Source organism: Salvia hispanica, chromosome 4 (genome assembly GCF_029641045.1).
Source record: "Salvia hispanica isolate PSC_SH4W2 chromosome 4, Shi_PSC_v1, whole genome shotgun sequence".
In the NCBI taxonomy this organism is placed as follows: domain Eukaryota; kingdom Viridiplantae; phylum Streptophyta; class Magnoliopsida; order Lamiales; family Lamiaceae; genus Salvia; species Salvia hispanica.
Window position 1 is genome coordinate 21,582,992 of NC_142695.1, and position 24,100 is coordinate 21,607,091.

The 24,100-nt window shown below is 34.8% G+C and overlaps 2 protein-coding genes and 2 long non-coding RNA genes across 7 annotated transcripts; 2 read left to right on the plus strand and 2 right to left on the minus strand.

Moving 5' to 3' along the window:
* Positions 1 to 7,883: 7,883 nt before the first annotated feature.
* On the minus strand, positions 7,884 to 9,812 carry LOC148927463 (uncharacterized). Its single transcript, XR_016137690.1, has 2 exons — positions 9,066 to 9,812; positions 7,884 to 8,159 (listed from the first exon to the last, which is right to left on the minus strand). It is a non-coding gene; the product is annotated as an uncharacterized LOC148927463 (long non-coding RNA).
* Positions 9,813 to 10,321: 509 nt separating this feature from the next.
* LOC148927464 (uncharacterized) lies at positions 10,322 to 11,167 on the plus strand. Its single transcript, XR_016137541.1, has 2 exons — positions 10,322 to 10,385; positions 10,909 to 11,167. It is a non-coding gene; the product is annotated as an uncharacterized LOC148927464 (long non-coding RNA).
* Positions 11,168 to 18,296: 7,129 nt separating this feature from the next.
* LOC125194329 (Calcium-dependent ARF-type GTPase activating protein family) lies at positions 18,297 to 21,712 on the plus strand. 4 transcript variants are annotated; one of them, XM_048092495.2, is made up of 10 exons: positions 18,297 to 18,550; positions 18,619 to 18,728; positions 19,094 to 19,174; positions 19,796 to 19,880; positions 20,058 to 20,133; positions 20,227 to 20,390; positions 20,478 to 20,706; positions 20,826 to 20,942; positions 21,037 to 21,132; positions 21,217 to 21,712. In XM_048092495.2, exons 2-10 carry the CDS (start codon positions 18,680 to 18,682, stop codon positions 21,499 to 21,501), a joined length of 1,182 nt encoding a protein of 393 aa, XP_047948452.1. In that variant the 5' UTR covers positions 18,297 to 18,550; positions 18,619 to 18,679; the 3' UTR covers positions 21,502 to 21,712. The 4 variants fall into 4 exon arrangements, with proteins under 4 accessions (XP_047948452.1, XP_047948454.1, XP_047948453.1 ...); XM_048092497.2 differs by having other exon boundaries at positions 19,100 to 19,174; XM_048092496.2 differs by having other exon boundaries at positions 18,297 to 18,507.
* Positions 21,713 to 21,803: 91 nt separating this feature from the next.
* Positions 21,804 to 22,903, minus strand: LOC125194330 (uncharacterized protein At5g39865-like). The gene has a single exon (XM_048092498.2). The coding sequence runs from the start codon at positions 22,771 to 22,773 to the stop codon at positions 21,964 to 21,966; it is 810 nt and encodes a 269-aa protein (XP_047948455.2). The 5' UTR covers positions 22,774 to 22,903; the 3' UTR covers positions 21,804 to 21,963.
* Positions 22,904 to 24,100: the final 1,197 nt, after the last annotated feature.

A 24,100-nucleotide genomic window follows, 5' to 3' on the forward strand; every position in this document is an offset into this window, starting at 1 on the left:
AAAGTATCATTTTATCATTTTCAGAAACTATCATTTTATGCACCCAAAGTATCATTTTATCAAGCAAAGGCACAATTTCTACATACAAAAACACAGAGACACACACAACAACACACACAAAAACACAGCAGCAGTAGCATCAGGACACACACACAAACAAACATAAAGTATCATTTTATCCCATGAAACTATCATTTTTTCATTCAGAAACTATCATTTTATCTCATGAAACTATCATTTTATTCCATATCCCATGAAACTATCATTTTATAATCTGAAACTATCATTTTATCAAGGGCAATTATCATTTTTTCTTCTGAAACTATCATTTTCTATATTTCAATGAGTTTAAAAAAGCAGAGAGGGAATAACTTGTCACTTAAGTAGAACAAAACACTATTTACAAAGTATCATTTTATCATTTTCAGAAACTATCATTTTATGCACCCAAAGTATCATTTTATCAAGCAAAGGCACAATTTCTACATACAAAAACACAGAGACACACACAACAACACACACAAAAACACAGCAGCAGTAGCATCAGGACACACACACAAACAAACATAAAGTATCATTTTATCCCATGAAACTATCATTTTTTCATTCAGAAACTATCATTTTATTCCATATATCCCATGAAACTATCATTTTATAATCTGAAACTATCATTTTATCAGAAAGTATCATTTTATCTACATTTAAACAGATCATGCAAACACATAGCAACACACAAAGCAAAACACACATAAACAAAGCAAAACACACACCAGCAGCATATATTGTTATGCATGAACGATATTGTATAAATATAAGAAATATCTACACTAAAAAACTACAGAATCTAAAAATAATCGAGAAAATCATCAGCAAAATGATAAATCGATCAAAATCAAAAGTGAAATAAGTAATAAACTTCATCCAACCTTTCTTCGATGAAAAAACTATGATTTCCTTCGACATATTCCAGAATTGTGATGATTTTTCCTTCGATTCGTAGGGTTTCAAATGCGATTCAGAGTGTTTGAGTGTTTCCTTCGATTCGTAGGGTTTGAAATTCGATTCAGAGTGTTTGAGTCTGAGATGAATTCAGATCGTTTTCTTTTTTCCCACCAATTTTAAAATTGAAATGACAATTTTGCCCTTAATATATTCGAAAATGATAGTTTTATTTGATAAAATGATAGTTTTGTTAGATTAAATCTAGACCACATATTTTAAAAATGTGTGGTGGAGATTTAGTTATAGGGTTATCACACAAATTGGGGTTATCATTATAATGCACCCCTATATATATATATATAACTATTTGATTAGCATTATGTAGGCAATCAAATGAGAATATATATATGGGTGTGACTACAAAGATTGATTCATATTATTGAGCAATTAGTCATTACAGATTTGACTATATATTTCATATGATTTGGATCAAATTATTAAGTTAAATTAATGCAAAAGAATCGTTCATATAATTATATAGCCACTTTGATGGAAAGGGCTTTAATATTTTAGAATTAGGGTTTGTCCTCTCTCTGCCTATAAATACAAGTGTGAGATCCCATCAAATCACACACATTAAGAGAACACATAAACGAGGGAAAGAGAGAGAAACAAATCCTTGGAGTTGGAGTTGCACCACTACGCCAAAGAAAGTCCGAGGAAGTTCGTCTCCTCCTTCCTCAATCGCTTCCGCTATGGATCGCCAAGGTATGTCTCGATCCTATTATGATTATGGTTTACGTGAAATACATAATGTTCGAAGATCTTGCTTTATTTATATTCAATTATGCAATCTTGAATATATGATGATAAATAATGTCTTACATGTGGTATCAGAGCCATGGTTGAGAACTCATGTATTTTCGTATAATTGAAAACCATATTTTTTGAATTTAATTTGATAAATTATTGTGAATTGAATCGATTGTTTTAATATGGTCAGCATGTTGCAAATTCAAATTAGTAAATTGAATTGGGTACTGTATTACGTATTTTGTACCTATTTGTGAATTCAACATATGCATTTGACTAATTGAACAATTATGTTTTGATTGACTATCTTTATGGAAAATTGTTTTTCATGAATCGAGACAGTGGGATTGAATTAGTAATTTAGTTTGCTTAAATTTTGTTCGCATTATTTCATTGTGAATTGCATTTGTTTAATTGCTTTATAAATTAAAGGCTGTTCATTTTATGCGATTATACTTGAAATATATTGTTTCCATATTGATTCTATTTATGTATATGGAATTGATTTGGTATTTTGACTGTGTATATATTGTATGTAAATTGCGTTTGAATATATGCATCAGTGAATTGAGATTTCAATTAAATGTTTTATGATTATGAATCTACCGAGACGGTGGAATGAATGATTACATAATTCAATTCTCGTTTTAACATGTATTTTTATTATATTATGTTTATTTTGCAATCACTAAAGTGGGGCAAAATAAGAAGAGTCTATAATCAAACTCATATTAAAATTTGTTTAAGAAATTAATCTCTATACATTCTTGATTATATTATGTTTATTTTACAATCACCAAAGTGAGGTAAAATAATAGTTTATAATCAAATTAAGTGGAAATCTACTTAAGCAATTAATCGCTATACATTCTTGATTATATTATGTTTATTTTGCAATCACCAAAGTGAGGTAAAATGAGAAGAGTTTATAATCAAGTTAATATGAAAATCTATGTATGCAATTAATCATCATGCTTGTTGTGGCTATTCATTATCTAAATAGTTTGTTTGTTATAAGGTCTAGATTCCCAAAGGAAATAGTCTTTGTGACATAATAAACACTAATGGAGTTAATAATTTAAATTGGTGTCGATTACCCAAAGGTAACGCCAATTTATTATTACTCAATTATTGAACTAAGATGTGGATATTAAAAGCATGATTTTTGTTATTGTATGAAGACTACCCAAAGGAGTTTTCATAATTGTCTCATGATATTGGTTTTCAAATTAATGTTCGTGTTATTATTCAAAGCTTTTATATGTGAGCATTCATTTCTTAATTGCTCTTATAATGTAAAAACATATATTTTTTGCTACTAGTATGTTTATCTCAAATTTTCCCGCACTTAATGGAACTAACTTCTCTGAATGGAAAGAGAAACTTAAGTTCACTCTTGAAGTAATGGACTAGGACCTAACACTGTTGAATGATAGACCAATTATTTTATGATCAAAGTAGTTGGTTGATTACCCATAATACTAGGGAAAAATCTAATAGGACTAAGTTTACAGTTCATTAGAATATTCGTTGCAGATAAAGTCTCTCAACGACTGACATTGCAAAAGAATGTTTGCAGAATGTTGAGGATCGCTTCACAACTGCATATAAAGTCTATTGCAGGAAAACTTATGAAGGATCTCATGAGCATGCAATATAATGGTTCTCGGACTATGTACGAGCATGTGATGGACATAAATAACATCTCTTCTAAGCTGAAATTAGGATTATAGGTGAATGAGGATTTCATTGTCCAATTGACCCTAATTTCCTTACCTCCTCAATCTGGACCATACCAAATTGATTCACTATAAAAGATTAGTGGACTCTTAGAATTGGGAAACGTATTGGTCTAGGAGGAGCATAAGATGAAGAAGTATGGAATGGGTGCATCTCATGCTCACACTGCAACCGAAGGAGCATCTAAAGGATAATATTCATTCGAATTTATCATTCTTATGGCATAAAGGAACTGGATCATATTTCTAGTGAAAAAACTTAAGAGGCTTATAAAGGATAATATTCATTCGAATCTATACTTTACAAGCATTACAGTTTGTGTGGATTGTATTAAATGTAAATAAACCAAACACAATACTAAAAATGCCATAAGAAGCAATGAGCTCCTTAAATTATATATACAAATATTTGTGGACCATTGATGTCTCGGCTTTTGGTGGATAAAAATATTTTATCACCTTTATTGATGATTTTTTTTTCACGTTATGGATTTATTTATTGCAAGAAAAATCTCAGGCACAGTTATTTTATGACTGAGGTTGAAAGACAATTAAATAGAAAGGTGAAAATTATTCGATCTGATAGAGGTGGTGAATGTTATGGTCGTACCACTAAAATAAGTCAATTACTTGGACTTTTTGCCAAATTCTTAGAAAAGCGTGGCATTTATGCTTAATATACTATGCCAAGTACGCCTCAGCAGAATGATGTTGCTAAGAGACGAAACTGAATTCTCATTGAAATGATTACAAGTATGATAATTCTACCTTACCCATATTGTTGTGTGAATTTATGCTCTTAGAACCGCTATTTATGTATTAAACCGAGTTTCTAGTAAGGTTGTACCAAAGACTCTCTTATGAACTTTGGACAGGTAGAAAACCCAGTTTGCAGCACCTTCATATTTGGGGCTGTTCAGCAGAAACTAGAGTATACTCTTCGCAAGAAAAGAAATTAAATTTTAGACAGTTAGTGGTTACTTTATAGGTTACCAGATAAATCCAAAGGGTAAAGGTTTTATTATCCTAATGATAACATGAGAATTATGGAAACTGGAAATATATGATTCTTTGAGAATGGTGAGATCAGTGGGAGTTTTAACACTCATAATGCGGTCATTAGTGAAATAAGGGTAGATTTCCTCTTCCCTCATTTCCTTAAGAATTAAGTGTGCCAAATATTGTTGAATAGCCTAACAATATTGAACATTTGAATGACTAATGATGATGCCAAGTTCATCGAACATAGGTGTGGAAGAAGCATCTCTAGAAGTGTCATTAATGTTTTCTTAATGAGAACGAATGTGGTCATTTCTGATGACTATGTGGCATATCTCCAAGAATCCGAATGTGATATATGAATACGTAATGATCCAGTTTCATATTCACTAGCCATTAAGTGTAATAATTCTAATAAATGGATTGATGCATGATGAAAGAGTTAAAATCTATGGATTGTAATAGAGTCTGGGACCTTGTCGAATTACTTGATAGACAAAAGTATATTGAGTGTAAATGGGTCTTCAAGACCAAATTCGACATAAATGGTTTAATCAAACGATTTAAAGCCAGACTTGTTGCCAAAGGTTATACTCATAAAAGATAGCATTGATTATAAAGAGACTTTCTCTCAAGTATTAAAGAAGGACTCACTTAGAATCATTTTGGCACTTGTAGCCCATTTCGACTTGGAACTACATCAAATGGATGTGAAAAACTGCTTTTCTAAATGGCGATTTGTAAGAAGACGTCTACATGAAACAACCTGAAGACTTCATTAAGAAATGGAATGAAAATTTTTAGTCTGCAAACTTAAGACATCAATTTATGGACTGAAACAAGCTTCTCGACAATGGTATTTTAAATTCCATGACACTATTACTGCTTTTGGTTTTAAAGAAAACACTGTTGATCGGTGTATGTACCTCAAGGTTAGTGGGAGCAAGTTCATATTTTTGGTTTTGTATGTTGATGATATATTGCTTGCTAATAGTGACATTGGATTACTACATGCACTAAAATTATCTCTCTAAAAATTTCAACTTAAAATATATGTGTGAGACATCCTATGTCATATGATAGAAATATCTTATGATCAATCACGTGGACTCTTGGATTGTCTCATAAAAGCTACATAGATCGAATCTTTTAGAGAGATATGGCATGAGTGCTTGTTCCCCAAGTGTTGTTCAAATTCATAAAGGTGACAAATTCAGTTTGGATCAATGTCCAAAAACTGAATTGGAACGTAAGGATATGGAAATTATTCCTTATGCATCTATTGTGGGAAGTTTGATGTATGCTCAAGTCTGTACTAGACCAGACATCAGCTCAAGTCTGTACTAGGCCGTTACCAAAGTAACCCTGGTGTTGAACATTGGAGAACTGCAAAAATAATAATGAGATACTTAAAGTGAACAAAAGATTTTATGCTCACATTATGGAAATCTGATCAACTAGGAATTATTGGATTTCCATTAAAGCTAAATTTATGGTTTGCTTTGAAGCATTAATGATTGCAAAATTTTATTTCAGGCCTTGGTATTGTCTCCTCAATATCCAAGCCGTTGAAATTATATTGTGATGATAGTGCAATCGTATCTTTCTATAAGTATGACAAGTATTCAAGGAGCTAAACACATGGAATTAAAGTTTCTTGTCGTGAAAGATGAAGTTTGGGAACAAAGAATATCTATGAAATATATAAGCACACAGCTTATAGTAGCTGAACCATTGACTAAGGCGTTACCGCCTAAGACGTTTATGGAATAAGTTAACATAATGGGTCTTAGGTATGGAAACGTCTAATCTTTATGTTTCCATGTTGGTTCAGACACTAAAGTTATAGATATTTTGAATTCAATAAAGTTGTTTCTACATTTCCTGCATATACTTATTACAGTATTTCATATGCATATGTAAGTTTTTAGTATTAATGCAGGAGGTCTTGAAATAAGACGATTACGGACGCGGTGTCACTTATAGATTATATTAAAGTGGATATTGGTGATGTGGTACATGGAAGGAACTATATCGATTGAATGATATACGCCCGCCATGACCCGCATTAGTAGTCTCTCTAATATAATACTTATGTTTGCCAATGATGAAAGTATTTATAAAGTCCAATATTATGCGCGCCTTATGTTTATTATGTCTATTTTATTGTGGCTCGGTCAAGTGTGACAAGTGGGAGAATCGAAAACTTTGTGTCCCACATGTTCGCCAAGTGGGAGAATGTAAGTTTTATGTGTCACATATGTGACATGTGATAGAATACTAAATAGAATTGGATTTTTGATGTAATACATTAACTTGGTATAAGACACACTTTTCCCTAATTAATTAGCTATCAATTAGCTATTAATATATATTTGAATGAGACGTTTCTTATTACGTGATTAATTAGCCATTTAATTGGCAAAATCAATTAGTTGTGGATCACCATAAATAGAATATTTGATTTCTATTAATAAGGAAAATATACGTGTATATATATATATAACTATTTGATTAGCATTATGTAGGCAATCAAATGAGAATATATATATGGGTGTGACTACAAAGATTGATTCATATTATTGAGCAATTAGTCATTACAGATTTGACTATATATTTCATATGATTTGGATCAAATTATTAAGTTAAATTAATGCAAAAGAATCGTTCATATAATTATATAGCCACTTTGATGGAAAGGGCTTTAATATTTTAGAATTAGGGTTTGTCCTCTCTCTGCCTATAAATACAAGTGTGAGTTCCCATCAAATCACACACATTAAGAGAACACATAAACGAGGGAAAGAGAGAGAAAAAAATCCTTGGAGTTGGAGTTGCACCACTACGCCAAAGAAAGTCCAAGGAAGTTCGTCTCCTCCTTCCTCAATCGCTTCCGCTATGGATCGCCAAGGTATGTCTCGATCCTATTATGATTATGGTTTACGTGAAATACATGATGTTCGAAGATCTTGCTTTATTTATATTCAATTATGCAATCTTGAATATATGATGATAAATAATGTCTTACAGGTCTCTTTATAAATAAAATTCTTTTATAAAAATATGTTCCCAAAAAAAATTAACAGCATAATTTTCAGATCTACACGAATTATATGTTAATAGCAAAATATTTTGTGTAAAGTCTGTAAAAAAAACTGTAACAAAAATTGAATGGATATAATTATCACTTCCCCAAGCAATTTCTGTAAAATGAAGATGTGACGCCCCGGAATTTCGTTCCCTTTTTCGAGATAAATCGGATTTAGTAGCTTGATTAATTTCCTTTAAGAAGCTATGTAATCGTAGTGGTCGTTGTAATTCTCGACTTTGGAGTAATTTAAGTATTTTCGTTGGAAGAAATAAAGTGCAAGGAAATTATGTGTTCAAGGATAAAGGTAAAGCTATGCTTTTATTAGATAAATATTTGAGGAATAAGATACACAAGAATGTTGGAGATACATCTAGCACATGTTTACATATGTGAGAGTGACAACACACACATCTATTCTACACCATTTATCCTACTACACTAGTCAACAAGTTTGGAAGCTAGCTATTTTGGTGATGGAGCCAAATGATCTCTAGAGGAGCATCTTCTTTCTTTCTCCCTCACTCTCTTTCTCAATTAGGGAGCAGCCACAAGACTCCAAAGCTCCAGCCATGTACCTGCAAATTAACACAAGAATAGGGGTTAGAAGATGACTCACAAATAAAAAGGAAGGGAGGCACAAGCTCATTTAAGAAAGGGAAATAGCAGAGCTTGAGATCAGCCCCTTTTTGGCACATTCTCAACTAGCATCAATGAGGAATCAAGACAAATGAGCATGGTAGAATGAGCCTCTACACAAGCCCAATATAGACATGAGTCAAATCCTCTTCTTCCCATCGTTCAAGGCTGAGGAAACAGCCAAGAGAGACAGCCACACATACACCAAAGTAGTAAGAATAACATGAACATGAAGCTCAAAAGAGGTAGAGCTGGCAGCCCCAAAATAAGAGCCTTTGCCTCCAAGTCTCAAGCACAAATAGCCAAGAGTAGAGCTCTATATAAGCTGCCTCATCTCTCTTCTCCTCCCCACAAAATGACACCCCAAACTCACATAAAGTCAAGGAATATAGCAAGGAAGGGAGGAGGAGCAAGGAGGAGATTTTGAGGCTGGACATCAGTCCCATCCGAGAGGATTCATCAAAGTGAGGTAACAACCTCAACACCCAATAACCTTTGCATCATGAAGAACAAGAAATAGATAGCACAAGAACTTAGAAATTTCCATAGGATTCTCACAACCAAGTATGAAACAATAGCAGAACCCTCAAGTTCTCCCACAGTAAGCATGTGTAAGAATAGAGACTCAATGCAGTAAGCTAAATGCCCCATTTGAAAAATCAGAACTTTAATACCATAGCCAAAGACCAATTCCAGTAGCTACATTCCTTCTCATATCACAAACCCCTCTCAATGCAATTAAGACCACCTCACATCAAGTGATAAAGCAGTAATAACAATCTGCCAAGAACATAAAGCTTTAAAGAACCATGCTTTGAAAGGGGAAGGGGAAAGGAGGACTTAGCTTTAGTTGGGCGGAGCTGCCCGGCGACGGACGGGCAGCGACGAGCTCCGGGAGGCCCGGCTGAACGGAGACGCTGCCGGGGCAGCAGAGTAAGGCGTCGGCTGGTGTCAGCGCCGTCGAGGGAAGGTCGAGAGAGGGCTGGAGTCGCTGCCTCTTGGAGGGCTCGACGGCGAGAACCGATGCAGAGCACTAGCAGCAGCGACGGAGAGCCGGCGACGCAGAGGAGCGGCGGACGGCGAGTGACGTCGGCGGCGGCGGTGCTGTGAGCTCGCCGAGTGAGAGAGAGAGAGAGCTCGACGGAGATACTGCTGCCTCAATAAGGATTCTTCGTTTTTTTTTTCAGATAGGGGAGAGAGGAGAGACACCTGCGGTGATAGCCGGTGGAGGACGAGACGTCGACGGCGATTTCGCCGAAGGAGGCGTGAGAGAGAAGGAGAGATGCGCAGCTCCTCAGTTCTAATTAGGGATTTCTTTTGGAAAGAGAATTGGGGGAAATTCACAATGGAGAAGGGAGTAGTATAAGTGGGTACTTCCTTTTCTTTATTGGGCCTCAATGCTTGGAGAAATTAAAACAATGGGCTGATGTGTTAATAAAGGAAGTTGGGTTGGAAATTGTTTGTTGGGCTAAGTCCAACTTAATTGGAGTAGTAGAATATCTCATTTAATTAAAGCTTGGGCCTACATGAATTATATGGAGTATTGCTACTTAGTTATTGGGACTAGTCTCATTTAATTGAGTGCAGTGGGCTTTGGGCCAAGATTTAAATTATGAGAAGTTGGAATTATTGAAGAATTGAGATGGAGCTCAATTAATTAATTTTCGAATAATTTACTAAGTTTTCGAAGATGCAAAATTTTGAGTTGAAGCCCGAAAAGTCGATGAATAAATTCCGAATAATTTATTTTCGGGAAAATAAAGTAGTAAAGTGGGAGACGCGAAAGCCGGTCGGCGTCGCCCCGCGACACCATAAGTGGCCTTAAGAAAAATCCGAAGAAAAGGATTTTAGAAGAGACTTTCCAAGAATTCCTATTCTTGTAAATAAGGGCCGAGTATTTGTTTAGAGAAAATAGATTTTCTCCAAAGTTAATAAAGAGAATAAATAAACTCTGCAGAGTAGTGAAGTCGAGGTAGGATTAAGAAAAAAATCCTATAAGACGAGACTGAGATATAGGTGCTATCCAATAGGATGCATGCATTCTTTCTAAAGAAAAATAGTTCAAGTATTAATTAGCGTGCTACGCTATTTATTTTCAAGGGATAAGTTGCTCAAGGGCGAGTGAGGCCAAAGCGAGTAATTGAGTTGAGACATAAGCATATCAGGTGGGTTTTCTTTCAATAGTCAGCACTATAGTGTCGATATAAAGCAAATACTTTTGAAGTTATGAAAAATCATCTTTTCTCAAAATGAAGCAGTGATTATTTCAAAGTGTTGTCATGCCATAAAATGTTTGTTTTGAGGCCTATCTGTTGGGGTTGTAGCTTGCGGGGTTTTGGCAATGCCAAACCTAGTTTAACGAATTCGGTTCCCAATAGGACCGCAAATCCTTTTCGGAATAATGTGCACGAGAGCCGTGAGCCATCAGCGGTTGGCCGGCGATGTGTCCGCTGAAGGTGGCCACCTTCACGGTACACGATTCACAGATATGGTAGAAATTTTGAAAGAACTTAGTCTGATCAGACGAACTTTTAGCTCACAAAAGAATTTAGTATGCTCGGGCCTTTTAAGAAAAACTCTCGTGCGATACTGTAGATGGGTGACAACTATATATTGTATGTTTTGTTTTCGGCATGTGTCCACTGAGTACTCCTGTACTCAGCCCTGCATGTATTTATAAATGTGCAGGTTGAACGTCAAGAGGATGGAGAAACGATCGGAGTCGATGCTACTAAATAATCCAGTGGATCTTTTCACTATTCGTGTCTTCATACACGAAGTCGTCTAGTATGGACTTATTCCGCTGCTCTTTTGTGGAGTGAGACATCTTAGAATCTCACCTTCGAACTATGATTTATTGATGTAATATTTATTCTAGTTCTAAGACCATGAAATGGTACATTTGGTTTCTATTCTATAATATGAATCGACTTGGCCTTTGGGCATATTCTCAAGTTCTTTCCCCTTTTCTTTCCCCTTTTCTTTCCCCGTTTCTTTAATCCCTCTCATTAGTCGCGGTTTACCCGCTTTCGCTATCCTTAGCAAAGTGCGGTCGTGACAGAAGAATTGTACCTAAATAAAGAAGATCAACAACAGAATCAAAACGTCTTGCTTCGCCAAATCACAACAAAACTTACCATGGCAGTCAAAGCCAAGCCCCACTCGGCGATGGCAAGGCAGAACTGAGACGACAATCTATTCCGGCAGCAGCTGAAATTTTGAACGAGGACGACCGAGCTGGAGTAGGAGAGGGAACAAGATACTGCATGCACAGAAAAAAATACTTTGTTCCATAAAAATATGTGCACTTTACATTTTCGTCCGTCCCATAAAAATATAGGCATTCCATTAATGAAAATTTTCTCAATTTATTAACCTTATACATCAAATTATTTACAACTTATAATACCACTAAAACAATAATAATACTAATAATAATAATAATAATAATAATAATAATAATTAAAAATAAAAAAAAATAACAACAACAACGGGATCTCGCCATCGGCGGACCCAGGTGGGGTCGAGCGGGGTCGGCCGACCCCACCGTTGGTCCATGATTGCTGCCGGAAAATACCACTACTCGGCCCGCCGATCCTCAAAAGCCCTGCCTCCGACTCCATGGCAGCCTTCTCCAAGGAAGAGAAGCAGAGAAACAGTGAAACTAAAAATTGGAGAAATAAAGAAGAGAATAAATATACTCTCAATTTGGTAATTTGATGAAGAAGATAAGCGGATAAGATTTCGATAGAAGAGAAGTTTGGGAAGAAGATGCATATTTTAACTTCTGGGATTCTATTCGCCCTTCATTCTATTTGAGATTTGGGCTAAAAAATTGGGATTTGGCATATGAATAATGATTTTTTTTTTTTTTGTTAATACTTCTAAACGAATTTTTTCTTTTATTTGAAAATCATCACAGATTCATTACTTTTAGGAAAACTATTTAATGTTGCAAATTTTAAAATTTGGTGTCACAGAAATCCAGTCTATCCTACTATTACATATTGACTCATCAAAAAATGTATATAGAATGTTTTATTAGGATTAGTCTTTTCGATATGGATACTACTTATTACTACTAATTTGACACAAATTAGACTTAGTATCACAAATTAAAAACAAAATACTTTAAAATTCAAACATTACGAACTCACTATCAAACAATTAAATTCTACTATAAATTTGTGAGATGAATATTAATAAGAATGCACAAAAGATAATATATCCTCTTTCAAAAAATTACTCTATTTAAATATTATATTTTTAAATAATAATTATTTAAATATTTTATATATAATTTATTTTTATTATATCCGACCCCACGAGTTTTAAATCATGGATCCGCCATTGGATCTCGCTATCCCACTGACATTACTTTAACTATCTATCTCTTCATATCTCTTACTTTATTAATTTTGTCTTAATTCTCCTAACACAAAAGTATTACGGACCCAAAGCTAGCTATTAAACACAATGTTCTTATCATAATCACAAAGTCACTAAAATGTTCATATTTTATTAATTATTGCTATGAATTTGTAATCCGTCTTGACATTAGGTGAGGAGGATTTCCATCCTAAGACGGCTACTGATTAATTGGTTCAAGGTCGTCGAAGAATTGCACAAAGTCGATAATGATGAAGAGTTTTTTAAAACATTGAAGAATTTATACCTGTAGCCTCAATACCGTAGTTTTTAATATTTTGGTTTAATTTAGAACCAATGCATTGTATTGATTCAATTTTGAAACAACGTGATTGAGTTTTATAGGTAGAAATAATTTTTTAACATGTCATGTTCTTGTTTATTTTCAAATAAAAATTAACTAAGCTAATTGTTAGAATACAAAAATTGATAATTAGAAAATAAAGTCGAAATAGTCTTTCATTATTTGCTTACTAGTCTCTCTATAAGGATGCGATGAATGTAATTGAAATGCTAATCAAGAAACTAATACAATATACTATAGTCCATAAGCTCATATGATTTTTGATAGAAATCCATGAGTTCCATCCTAAAACCAATTGGTGATAAGAGGAGGGCCCATGAGATTTATATACTAGTTTCAGTTTTCTCTTGGCACCGATGTGGGACAGTCATATGTTATATTTTTAGTTTCAATTGCCAACACCCTCCCTCAAACCCTTCAAGGTGAATCTTAGGTGAATCTTGGAGGGGTTGGACTTTTTCTAATCGATTGGACAATCGGTCCAATTTTTTTTCGATCGGTTGGACCATTTGGCCCAAATTTTTAAGTCCAGATATACTGCTGGATCAGTCATTTTTTTGGTTTCGGCCCAGATATACTGCTGGGTCAGTTAAATTTGACCCACAGTCGGCGACCCGCTCTGATACCATGATAGAAATCCATAGGTTCCATCCTAAAACCAATTGGTGATAGGAGGAGGGCCCATGAGATTTATATACTAGTTTCAGTTTTCTCTTGGCATCGATGTGGGACAGTCATATGTTATATTTTTAGTTTCAATTGCCAACAATTTTAATTAGTAGGAGTATTTATTTATTCACATTTTATTTCTATTTTCTAACTAACAAATCATATTTAACATGTAGGAGTATTTAAATACAACTAGTGTAGAGAAGAAAAATACGTTATGCAATAATAATTTTCAATGATAAAAAGCATAGTCTCCATCACTTAAAGACCAATTTAATATAACACAGGTTTTTAAAAAATTATCTATGTGAAAAAATACTCCCTTCATCCCTATGTAGTAGAGACGTTTTCTTTCGGCACGAGATTTTAAAGTATTGCGTTAAAAATTAGCTAAGTGAATGGAGAATTAAGTATGAATAAGAAAAATGAAGAGAGATGAAGAGAGAATAAAATAAGAGATAGTAAAGTAAGAGAGAAGAAAAGTTTGTGTTTTTTGTCAAAATAGGAAATGACTCAGCTAAAGTGAGATAATCATAAAAAGAAATACGACTCAGCTACAGAGGGACCGAAGGAGTAAAAAATAGAAGTTAGTAAAATACGGATTCTACGTAGATCCTATTTTGATACTATAATGGATCGTGAGATAATATTATAATGGATCGTGAGATATTAAGATATTTGAAAGTGACACAATAAATTAAAGATCTATTAAAATATTTAAAAGTATCACAATTATTATAGGCCACATAAAATGTTGGTAAAACACCTATTGTGGCATTATTAAGGTTTACAATAGATCGTGCACATAAAATCTTTGAATCATTAGTTGTGAGCCTTTGATCGATGTGATTTGTGAGACGGCGGTGAGTTCTGACAATTGAAAGAACAGAAACTTTCACGGCATTCGTCGTCAGTTAAACCAGTGTCCGAACACCCAAATAAACATTCTTTACAACCATTGTCGTCATCGTCAGCGGACACCGCTGCATAATTAGCAGCAAATATAAGGACAATGAAAATTGTAACCACATCTCCCCATCTTGACGATTTCATGTTAGCTAACTATTATACTACTTTTTCTATGGAAAAAGATAAATATTTGAAAGTGAATTTTATCCAAACAGTTTACGTTTATATATACTTTTCATACACCTCTCATTTATTTGCATTAACACAATTAATTAAGATTCAGTGGGAGGGGGTTATCAAATTTAGTGGCTAAATTTAAATGAACGTTACAGTGGGAGGCTCATTTAGTTGCGTAAACACAATTAATTAAGATTCAGTGGGAGGGGGTTGTCAAATTTAATGACTAAATTTAAATGAACGTTACAGTGGGAGGGATTGTCGATGTATATATGAGTTGGGGTGTGATCAATTGTTCACTCACTCATTAGTTGTTAACTACAACTAATTTAAGATCATAAGAATTAAGAGATCTAATAGTCTATAATTTTCTATATGTAATTTCGTTTTTCATATTTTAATATTGAAAAAATAAGATTAACTATCACATTTAGGATTTTGAGTCGCAATATCAATATAGTGTCTTAAAGATATATCAACATAATGCATTGAATATGTGAACACAATTTAATATTGGTATTGTACACATATTATGTTATCTATGTTGATGTTAGCTGTTTGTCAAAAAATATGAAAATTTAGGATTTTTTTTTATTTTGACATCGAAACATATGCATGTAAGATCTCGTTGGAATTCTTATAAAATTATCTTTAATCTGATATATGTTGTTTAAAAAAATAATTTTAATTGGGATAGTTATAATCATTTAAAGTTTTGAGATATTTTTTAAAAGATAGTTATAACTAACTTTTTGTTAATTGACAATAATACCCCCAATTGACATTTTTTGTACATTGTGTTGATACTCATGGTTGTATGATCTTGTACCTGGATTTAATGATCCAAAAACTATTATTTAGTTGTAGTTAGCAAATTAAGAATGAGTTAACAATATAACACACTCATATATGAGCTTAACGTTGGCCCCATGCATATTAGCCTAACATGAGTCTAATAGACATACACATAACATATCTGAGAAGGATCTAATTAGATTATGATTCATTAACCCAAGATTTATACTCTTTGTTGATGTTGATTTTGCAATTGAACACAAAAGCACACACAAAAAAACAATAAAAGGATAGAGTGGATCTAACCCTTCAAAAACTAGACCCAAAATGATTTGATGGGAGACAAGAGATGAAGAATATGAAAAGGAAGATAAATGTCATTGATGGAATAAGCAAAAGACACTTATAACATACTAACAAGTATCAATGGCTAAACCTTCAAGGAATCCACAAGCCTCAAATATATCTTTACTTGATCCATGCTTGAACTAGCAATTGATGGAAATTTCATACTTGACTAGCAATTGATGGGAAAAGCAACCCAGAAAACTAGGAATTTGAAACAAACCCTCAAAGGGAAGAACAAAGCTCACAAGCTACAAATTCAATGTTCAACCAAGAAATAAAATGGAAAAAGTGCTATTTATAGTTTAGGTCCAAAATTAAAGGAAATGACCCACAAAATATAAGTCCGCGTGATTCGCCCGGTCGGGTGAATTGTAAGGCACAAAATGTCCGCCCGGGCGAACTTTCTGCCCCAAATGTGCAAAAATGTGCAAAACGTTTCCATGGCTAATTTCGCCTGGCCGCGCGTTTGAAGTCGAAGATATTGGTGGCATTTTCAGAACATAAACAACAAAAATAAATATTAATTAAAACCTGAACATAGAAATACATAGTTGATTGCGGATTTTTTAGCCTTTTCATATCATTATCGTTGGAAACTAAACACCACTTTAAATCGTACTGGTGGAATTGGTCTGGTTCATCATTAATTCTTGGATTTCAATTAAAAAAAAACAATCTTGAAAAAATTAGTGTAGTGTCCGAAAATTTGAAAGAATCGAAAATTAGTGTAGAATTGGCACTTACAAGCGCATTTAGAGATGTGACTATGTTTGTCATACGGGAAAGGGAAAATGCTAACTCTAATTTATTCCTATGATTTACTAGTATTTATATGGACTGTATATTTTGTTATTTATCAACATTTGTTTGATGAAATTGCATATTTCACTGACTATACCGGATATCAATGTTTATGCAACTGAGCCGTTTTAGATTTTACAAACAAGTTTTGCATGAAAACTTTCCACACTTTCAATTGTTTGGTTGAATATTATGCTCCTTGAATGAAATTTTTTAATTGCTAAAATATTCAACCTGCTCAATTTATGTATTTATTCCAGTTTCCGAAAACTCTCACCAATAAGCAAGGGGAGAAATTGTCAAGACATTATTATTGTTGAGTAATTTATTAAACACAACAACAACAACAAAAAAATCCTATTAAAAATATTTTTAATGCAATTAAGGACGTTATTTTGTATTTCTAAATATACTACAAACGCTTCAAAAACGTTTTTATTATTAATGTCCCAACTAAATTAGAGGGTGCAAATGAAATCGTCCTAAAAAAGCAAAAGATTAAGCTAATTTTATACGAAATATATATATTTTGCGTATCGCGAGCATTGAGGTTCATATTTATCAAATGTAGTGAATCTTGTGATTGCGTTTTCAATCTAATATTATCCCCACCCCATGTTAGAAGTTGAGGAGTTTGAAATGAAAATGTAGCAGGAGGAGAATAGGAATCAGCTGATTAAAGAGTTACTAATGGCTGTGCTCTTACAAATTACAATAGTAATGAGATCTTTTATGGAAACAAGTAAGAGTAAGACTTTTGAATCAATTATTGATAGGGCCAAGCGTTTTGAAGGCGGATCCCCATCCACATGCATTTGAATGTCGGCATACGAGTTTTTTGCGTTTCAAAATGTAAGTGCAATAGTGTTGATTTGACTATACTTGAGGAAACATAAAATTTTTACTTTATGTTCATATCAGAGTAATGCATTTTCTAATTACTAACGCAACAAAATTTTCGGTTGTAGTTATTCATCACTAATTTGTAGTGAGTTATAGTATTAATTTTTGGATCGTACTAGGCTAATTGAGTCAATTTTTTATTTTTCCGAAAAAAGTTACACTACTATTTACTTTTCTTTTTATTTTTTTAATTCGGTTTGCTGGTGTTAGTATGCCTTGAATCTGTATGGTTACTGCTAGCCGAACGTTATGTAGAAGTAGGACACAAAACTCTGTAATCTGAAAACAATCTGAATAATATTTGTTCTCCGTTTCCGCCTGTGGACGTAGTCAATGCAACGTGATCTGTCTTCTTTACATTTCTGTTTACTTCGATTACACAATTGTTCTATTATGTCACAACGGCCGGAGTACTTTATTCTATCAATTTAACCTTTAAATACTAATTTCTTAAAATAAATGCCCTAACTATAAAATGTGACAGAGCAGTCGGAGGTAGTATTAATAATGAAACATAGATTTGAAGCATTAGTAACGTCCATAATATTTTACAAATAACATCCACTACATATTTTTTTTGAGAAATCTGAGAATATTATGTCAATACAAAATTCAAAGACACGTATTTGAGAAATTATGTGTAATGAATAACAAAACACGCTTCAAAATCACGTGCATACCACGCGCTTATATTTTGCGATGGAAAGAAAAAGGTTGAAGCTCTGGTTGATGTCAACCATCATCAATAAAACATTATCCACCACCCTTCACTTTCTGCCTGCGATTTTCTGCTCTCACAATTCACAATAATCCAAACCCAATTTTGATTATTCCTCTCTCCGATTTTATTTTTAAAAAAAAATCCTGAATATCTGTTGTTCATCGGCACAAATCATTTGGCCCCTACCAACTTGGCTGTATTTAATTCCATGCAACTACTTCTGCTGGTGAACGTGTGTCCAATGATTTGATCATCACCAACGACCTCAATTAACTGTATGAATTTTCTTAATTATTGCATTGTTATGTGATATTGATTTTTTTTTTCTGTATTGCCAATGCAGAAGAAAAGCAGCAAAATGGTTTATTCGTTGTGATTTCGTGATTTGGGTTTCAAATCCCCAAATGTCTGTTGAACTAGAGAATGAAGAATCTGAAACTGAAACCGTTTCAGGTAATCGATGGATTTTGTCCTTTCTAATTATGCTTCATTATGGAGTAGTATATATTGGAATTTCAATCAGAAAATGTAATATTTTCATAGGCTATATTTATTCATTTTGGTGTTTCTGGGCCTTAATTTTTTACCAGTCTAGAGCTCATTTCTGGGGATGGATTTTTTTTTAATACAAGTCTAGAGATCATTTGGAGCATTAATTTACATGATTAGTGGCCTTTAATTTGTCTCTACTACATTAACTAATCTAATTGTGGAACTTTTCTACTCTTATGTAAAACATATTGAAACTCCACATAACACATTCAGTCTGATTCTTGTACAAATTATTATGTTGGCAATATGAGTTTTCTGAAAATCAGTTGCAGGTTCTTGTCTTTATGACCTTCTTAAGTTGGAAACCTGGGAGGACAGCCCGAGGAAATCACAACAACCTTCTACCTGTAAGTGAATTGTAGTCTTAATGAGGTCCTGTAATGATTTGTATATTTGATTTGTGTTGCTATTGCACTTGTGATGAGCGCTCCAAATGTGCAGTCGAGTTAAAAACGGGAAATAGTATTGTTTCACGATTGATAAAACTAAGATTTGAACGTTCTGAGCTACCTATTACCTCAAATATGCAAAACTGATTATTTGAACATTGAACTGAGAAATCAAGTTTGCTGCCACATTGGACCAAATCATATGCTTGTAAAATTTCAAGGGTCCTCGATCCTGTCCATGATAGATAATTTTGCCTATAAACGAACACGTTCCAATCATTTGTAACAATCATCTTTATCTTAAAGCAACATTACTATTTCCAGTATATTGATCATACAGTTTTGATGTTAGAATTCTTACTTGGTAAAAATTCTCCCAACAGTAGTGCAAATTAGACTAAGATAATGGATTACTCCATTTCTGCTGTCGAGGTCTCTTAACACGGATTCTTATACTCTAATATCCTTACCTTTCGACAGACTCTGTTGATTCAAATTGATATTTTACGCGCAAGAAAGCTGTAATAGTACTTTAAAGGCCGCCTGCAACTTGATTTTACTTTTTTTTGGTGCGAACAGGTGCGAGAAAGAGGCTGCAGAATATATTAACTGAAGCTGGCAATGATTTTTGTGCCGATTGTGGAACTGCAGATCCAAAATGGGTGTAAGTCTCAGTGTTATCTCTTTTATCGCTTCTCAATCACATTTAGGCGGAAAATCCCATTATGTTGAGCTAGTTTGAAGATGGTATAGATAGGTCTATCAAACTTCGCATCTATAGACTTTTTATGACATCTCTCTACAATATATTGCGACTTATAGTTCCGTTTGTTACAAGCAGATCTTTGACCATTGGAGCATTCATATGTATAAAGTGCTCTGGTGTACATAGAAGCCTTGGAGTGCATATAACAAAGGTCAGGAGCTCATCTATCAGCCCAACAGCTATACGTATAGTTGTATTTCTCAAGTCGAGAATCGATGAGTGATCTTTCATGTCTACCTTATAGGTTTTGTCTGTGAAGCTTGATGAGTGGACGGATGAGCAAGTTGATGCCCTAATTGAGATGGGAGGAAACAATGCTGTAAACTTTAAATACGAAACCAACATCCCTGAAGATTACAGCAAACCAAAACCAGATGCATCTGCAGAGGAACGCACTGATTTCATAAGGTAGTACAGCACCTTGTTTGAGATATTTTTTCTTCTCCAAACTGTGTTTACATCCATTTTCTGAACCTAGATGTTTCTTATGCTCAGGAGAAAATATGAGCTTCAACAGTTTGTTAACAGTGAATTGCCGATGTGTTGCCCTTTTCCATCATCAACTCCAGCAACCCATAGCCGTTCTTCGAGTTGTTCTTCTCAATCAGGAGCCGACAAGAAACACTACAAGAAACAAACCACCACACGTATGCAGGGTCTGGGGAATGCATTTCGTTATAGCTGGAGACGAGAGCACAAGCCAGCCAAAAAAAACAACTCAATGGTATTAACTAGTAATTCATGTCCATAGAGTTTTAGTTGTTATTATCTTATAAGTATTTACGTCAAAGTCTTTGTTCTGCGAGATGCATAATCTTTACCTTGTTCTCTTACTTTCGATAGGCTGGCATGGTTGAATTCGTAGGATTGATTAATGTTAACATCGTCAGAGGCACTGACCTTGCTGTCCGAGATATGGTTTCTAGTGACCCATATGTCATCCTCAATCTTGGAAATCAAGTAAACCATTCTTCTCCTCTCCTTGCATGATCCTCAACTGAAGTTAAATTGATTATTCTGCTTCTAACAACTACAAGGCTTCTCCGGGTTGCAGTCTATGAAGACACGAGTCATAAAGAATAACCTCAACCCTGTATGGAATGAAAAACTAATGTTGTCAATCCCAGAAGATATTCCTCCCCTTAAATTGGTAAAATTTGCATCAAACAGTATCATACTCCTTGTTTCACAAAACCATTTGTCGTTGTCGATGTATTGAATGATTTATTTGCAGCTAGTCTACGACAAGGATACCTTCTCAACAGACGACTTCATGGGAAGCGCGGAGATTGATATTCAACCACTTCTCTCTGCTGCAAAAGCTACAGAGTATTCGTCCATTAATGAGCCAATGCAGCTAGGGAATTGGAAAGCAAGCAAGGAGGAGAACACCCTTGTAAGAGACGGGGCCATCGTCTTAGAAGACGGTAAGGTGAAACAGGAAATCGCTATTAGGTTGCAGAACGTTGAGAGGGGATTCTTGGAGATTGAGCTTGAATGCATGCCTCTCACACAATAGCTGGTGGCTGCATATCAAGAAGAGACAATGTAGCTTATTAGCAAGTTTGTCAACTTAGGTAACATTGTGTGTTCCTATATATTTTGCTTCATCTGTTAATATAGAATTAATCTCAGAAATTTTGTGTATGTTACTGTGTTATAGAAACTTGGAACAATGTACAGCTGCAAATGAGTTGCATCCAATATTTATATTCCAGTTGTTATAAACATTTCATGACTAGATTTGCCAAGAAGGCTATAAATTTTGGTTAAAAAGCTGCAACAATCATAAAAGAGGATATGAATATAGAGCAGGAAATGTTGAAAGAAAAGGCAAAGAGAGATCCTCCTGATTATTGATGAATACAAGTATATAGTTACATTATATAGCTACTACTAACCTAATCTGTATATACAGAGCTACCAAATCTAATCTCATAAGCAATGAGTTATGCATGATTCATCACAATCACAAAAAACCTCAGCAGCAGCAGAGCGGGCAACGGACCAAGCCATTCTCGTTGCACTCGGTGCACCTCTTCCGCTCCTCCTCCTCCTCATCGAACACCTTCCGGCTACCGTTGCACCTTCCGCACGGTGCGAACCTCATGTCGTCGCAGCCCTCGCACGGATTCGCCGGCCGCAGCGGCAGCCCCTTGATCAGCCGGACGAGCTCCCCCGCCTCCAGCAGCTGCCGTATCACGTCGGCGCCGCCGACGTACTTGCCCTTGATGAACACCTGCGGCAGGCTGATGTGCTTCTCCCCCAAAACCCTCTGCAATTCCTTCCTGTACGCCACGTCCATCGATATATCCCGCTCGTCGATGCTCACGCGAAACCCTCGGAAAATCATGCGTATGCTGTGGCAATCCTGGAACGTTTTGCGGACGCCTCGGAGGCTGGTGTGGTAGATCACCACCCGCTCCTCCGTGCCGGGGAGCCGGAACGGGGAATCATCGGCGACGGATTTGGGGGAATCCGGCAATTTTGACGGTTTTGGAGGGGTTGAGGCCTGTTTGGGGGATTCGAAAATCGAGCACAATTTCCTGACTTTGCCCTTGAGTGAGTTCCCGGCGGAGACCATCGAACCGAACGGGGAGCTGTAGAGGCTCTTGATCGAGCTGCCCCGCTGCAGAGTGGGGGCGGGGTAGAGGTTGTAGAGCGGCTTTGTGGTGGTGGCGGCTAGGTCTGAAGATGAATTGAGCGTCAGCGAGCGATTGAAGTAGGAAGAAAAACCGGATTTCGGTGTTGTATCGGGCGAGTCCATTTCCTGATTCTTCCAATCGAACATCAACGGAGAGAATTTTGAATCGGTGGGGAAGGAGGCGACAATTCTACACACACAGCTTTTTTATCAGCAGAGAGATGGAAGAGCATCGGCTCGCGCTCGACTCTGTTTTATGGTTTTTCGGTTAGGATTTCTTTTTCTATTAATTAAATTTGGGGTGACTAATTAATTTAACACTAACCAAAATTGTTGTACTCCTACTAATTGATGGGCTGCCTTAACGGTTGAGAGGTGACACTTAATTTTCAACCAAGCATAATAATAAGCAAAAATAACGTTCCATCTTTTCTAGTTGGGGATTCCGAGCTTGTAATGCTAGTAAATAAAGAATTGTATTTTTGCATACAATGACAGCAATGATAAAATCAGAACCATAAATGTGGGTGGTGAGTTTTGGAATGTGGTTATTATTATTTTTTTAACTTATGTGAAGCGAAATCATTGCGTATCGACTATGAGATTGGGATCTTGTAGCTATGCCAAACTCGCAACATTTGTGAAAATTTACTTTTTTAGAAAATTCAGCATGATAAAAACATTAAGGAGTGGAGTACTAACTAGACTACTACACAATGTATGTTATGAATATTTAGGATTTACTACTATAATTTATGGCTATATAGACAGCTGAGCTGGCCAGCTGCTAACTTTTTTAGGATAAGCAAAAAACCATTAACGATTTTAATAGGTATTTAATAAAATAAATACAAAAATAATTGGCTCTGTTATGTAGGAGTATAAAATAAATGAACGATAGGTGAAATACACTTGTGACTTAACATTACCATTTTGTGAATTCTATAAGCACAATACACCAATTTTGACTTGCGCGTAAGATCTTGTTTACTAACGCGTTTTGTAAACAAAAATTATTCTTTTTAAGGAGTTACACGATAAACAATAATTAAAGCATAGTACTATTTCATAAGTATATTCTTCTTTCGAGAGAACGCAGAATGAACATGTTAAAGCATTGAAGTACGCCATAGTTAAAGGTTAAACTAATCGGATGGGATGCCTCAACTCGGTTTTGCCACATAAGCTAATTCTAATACCTGTATATTATTAATTTTATCTATTAAGAAAACTAAAAAACTGAAACTTATATAATTTGGGTGCATTAAATATTTTTCCTGGTGTGCCCATAAATTAGAGGATTCTTCATGCCCTTTCGGGAAATAGCCAATTGTCTTTTTCGTATACATCCGAAGATAAAATATCATCTCTTTTATTCATATATATATATATATATATATATATATATATATATATATATGTTTATGTAACATAGGGGAGTGTTATATTGCTAACTCAATACTTAATTGCTAAC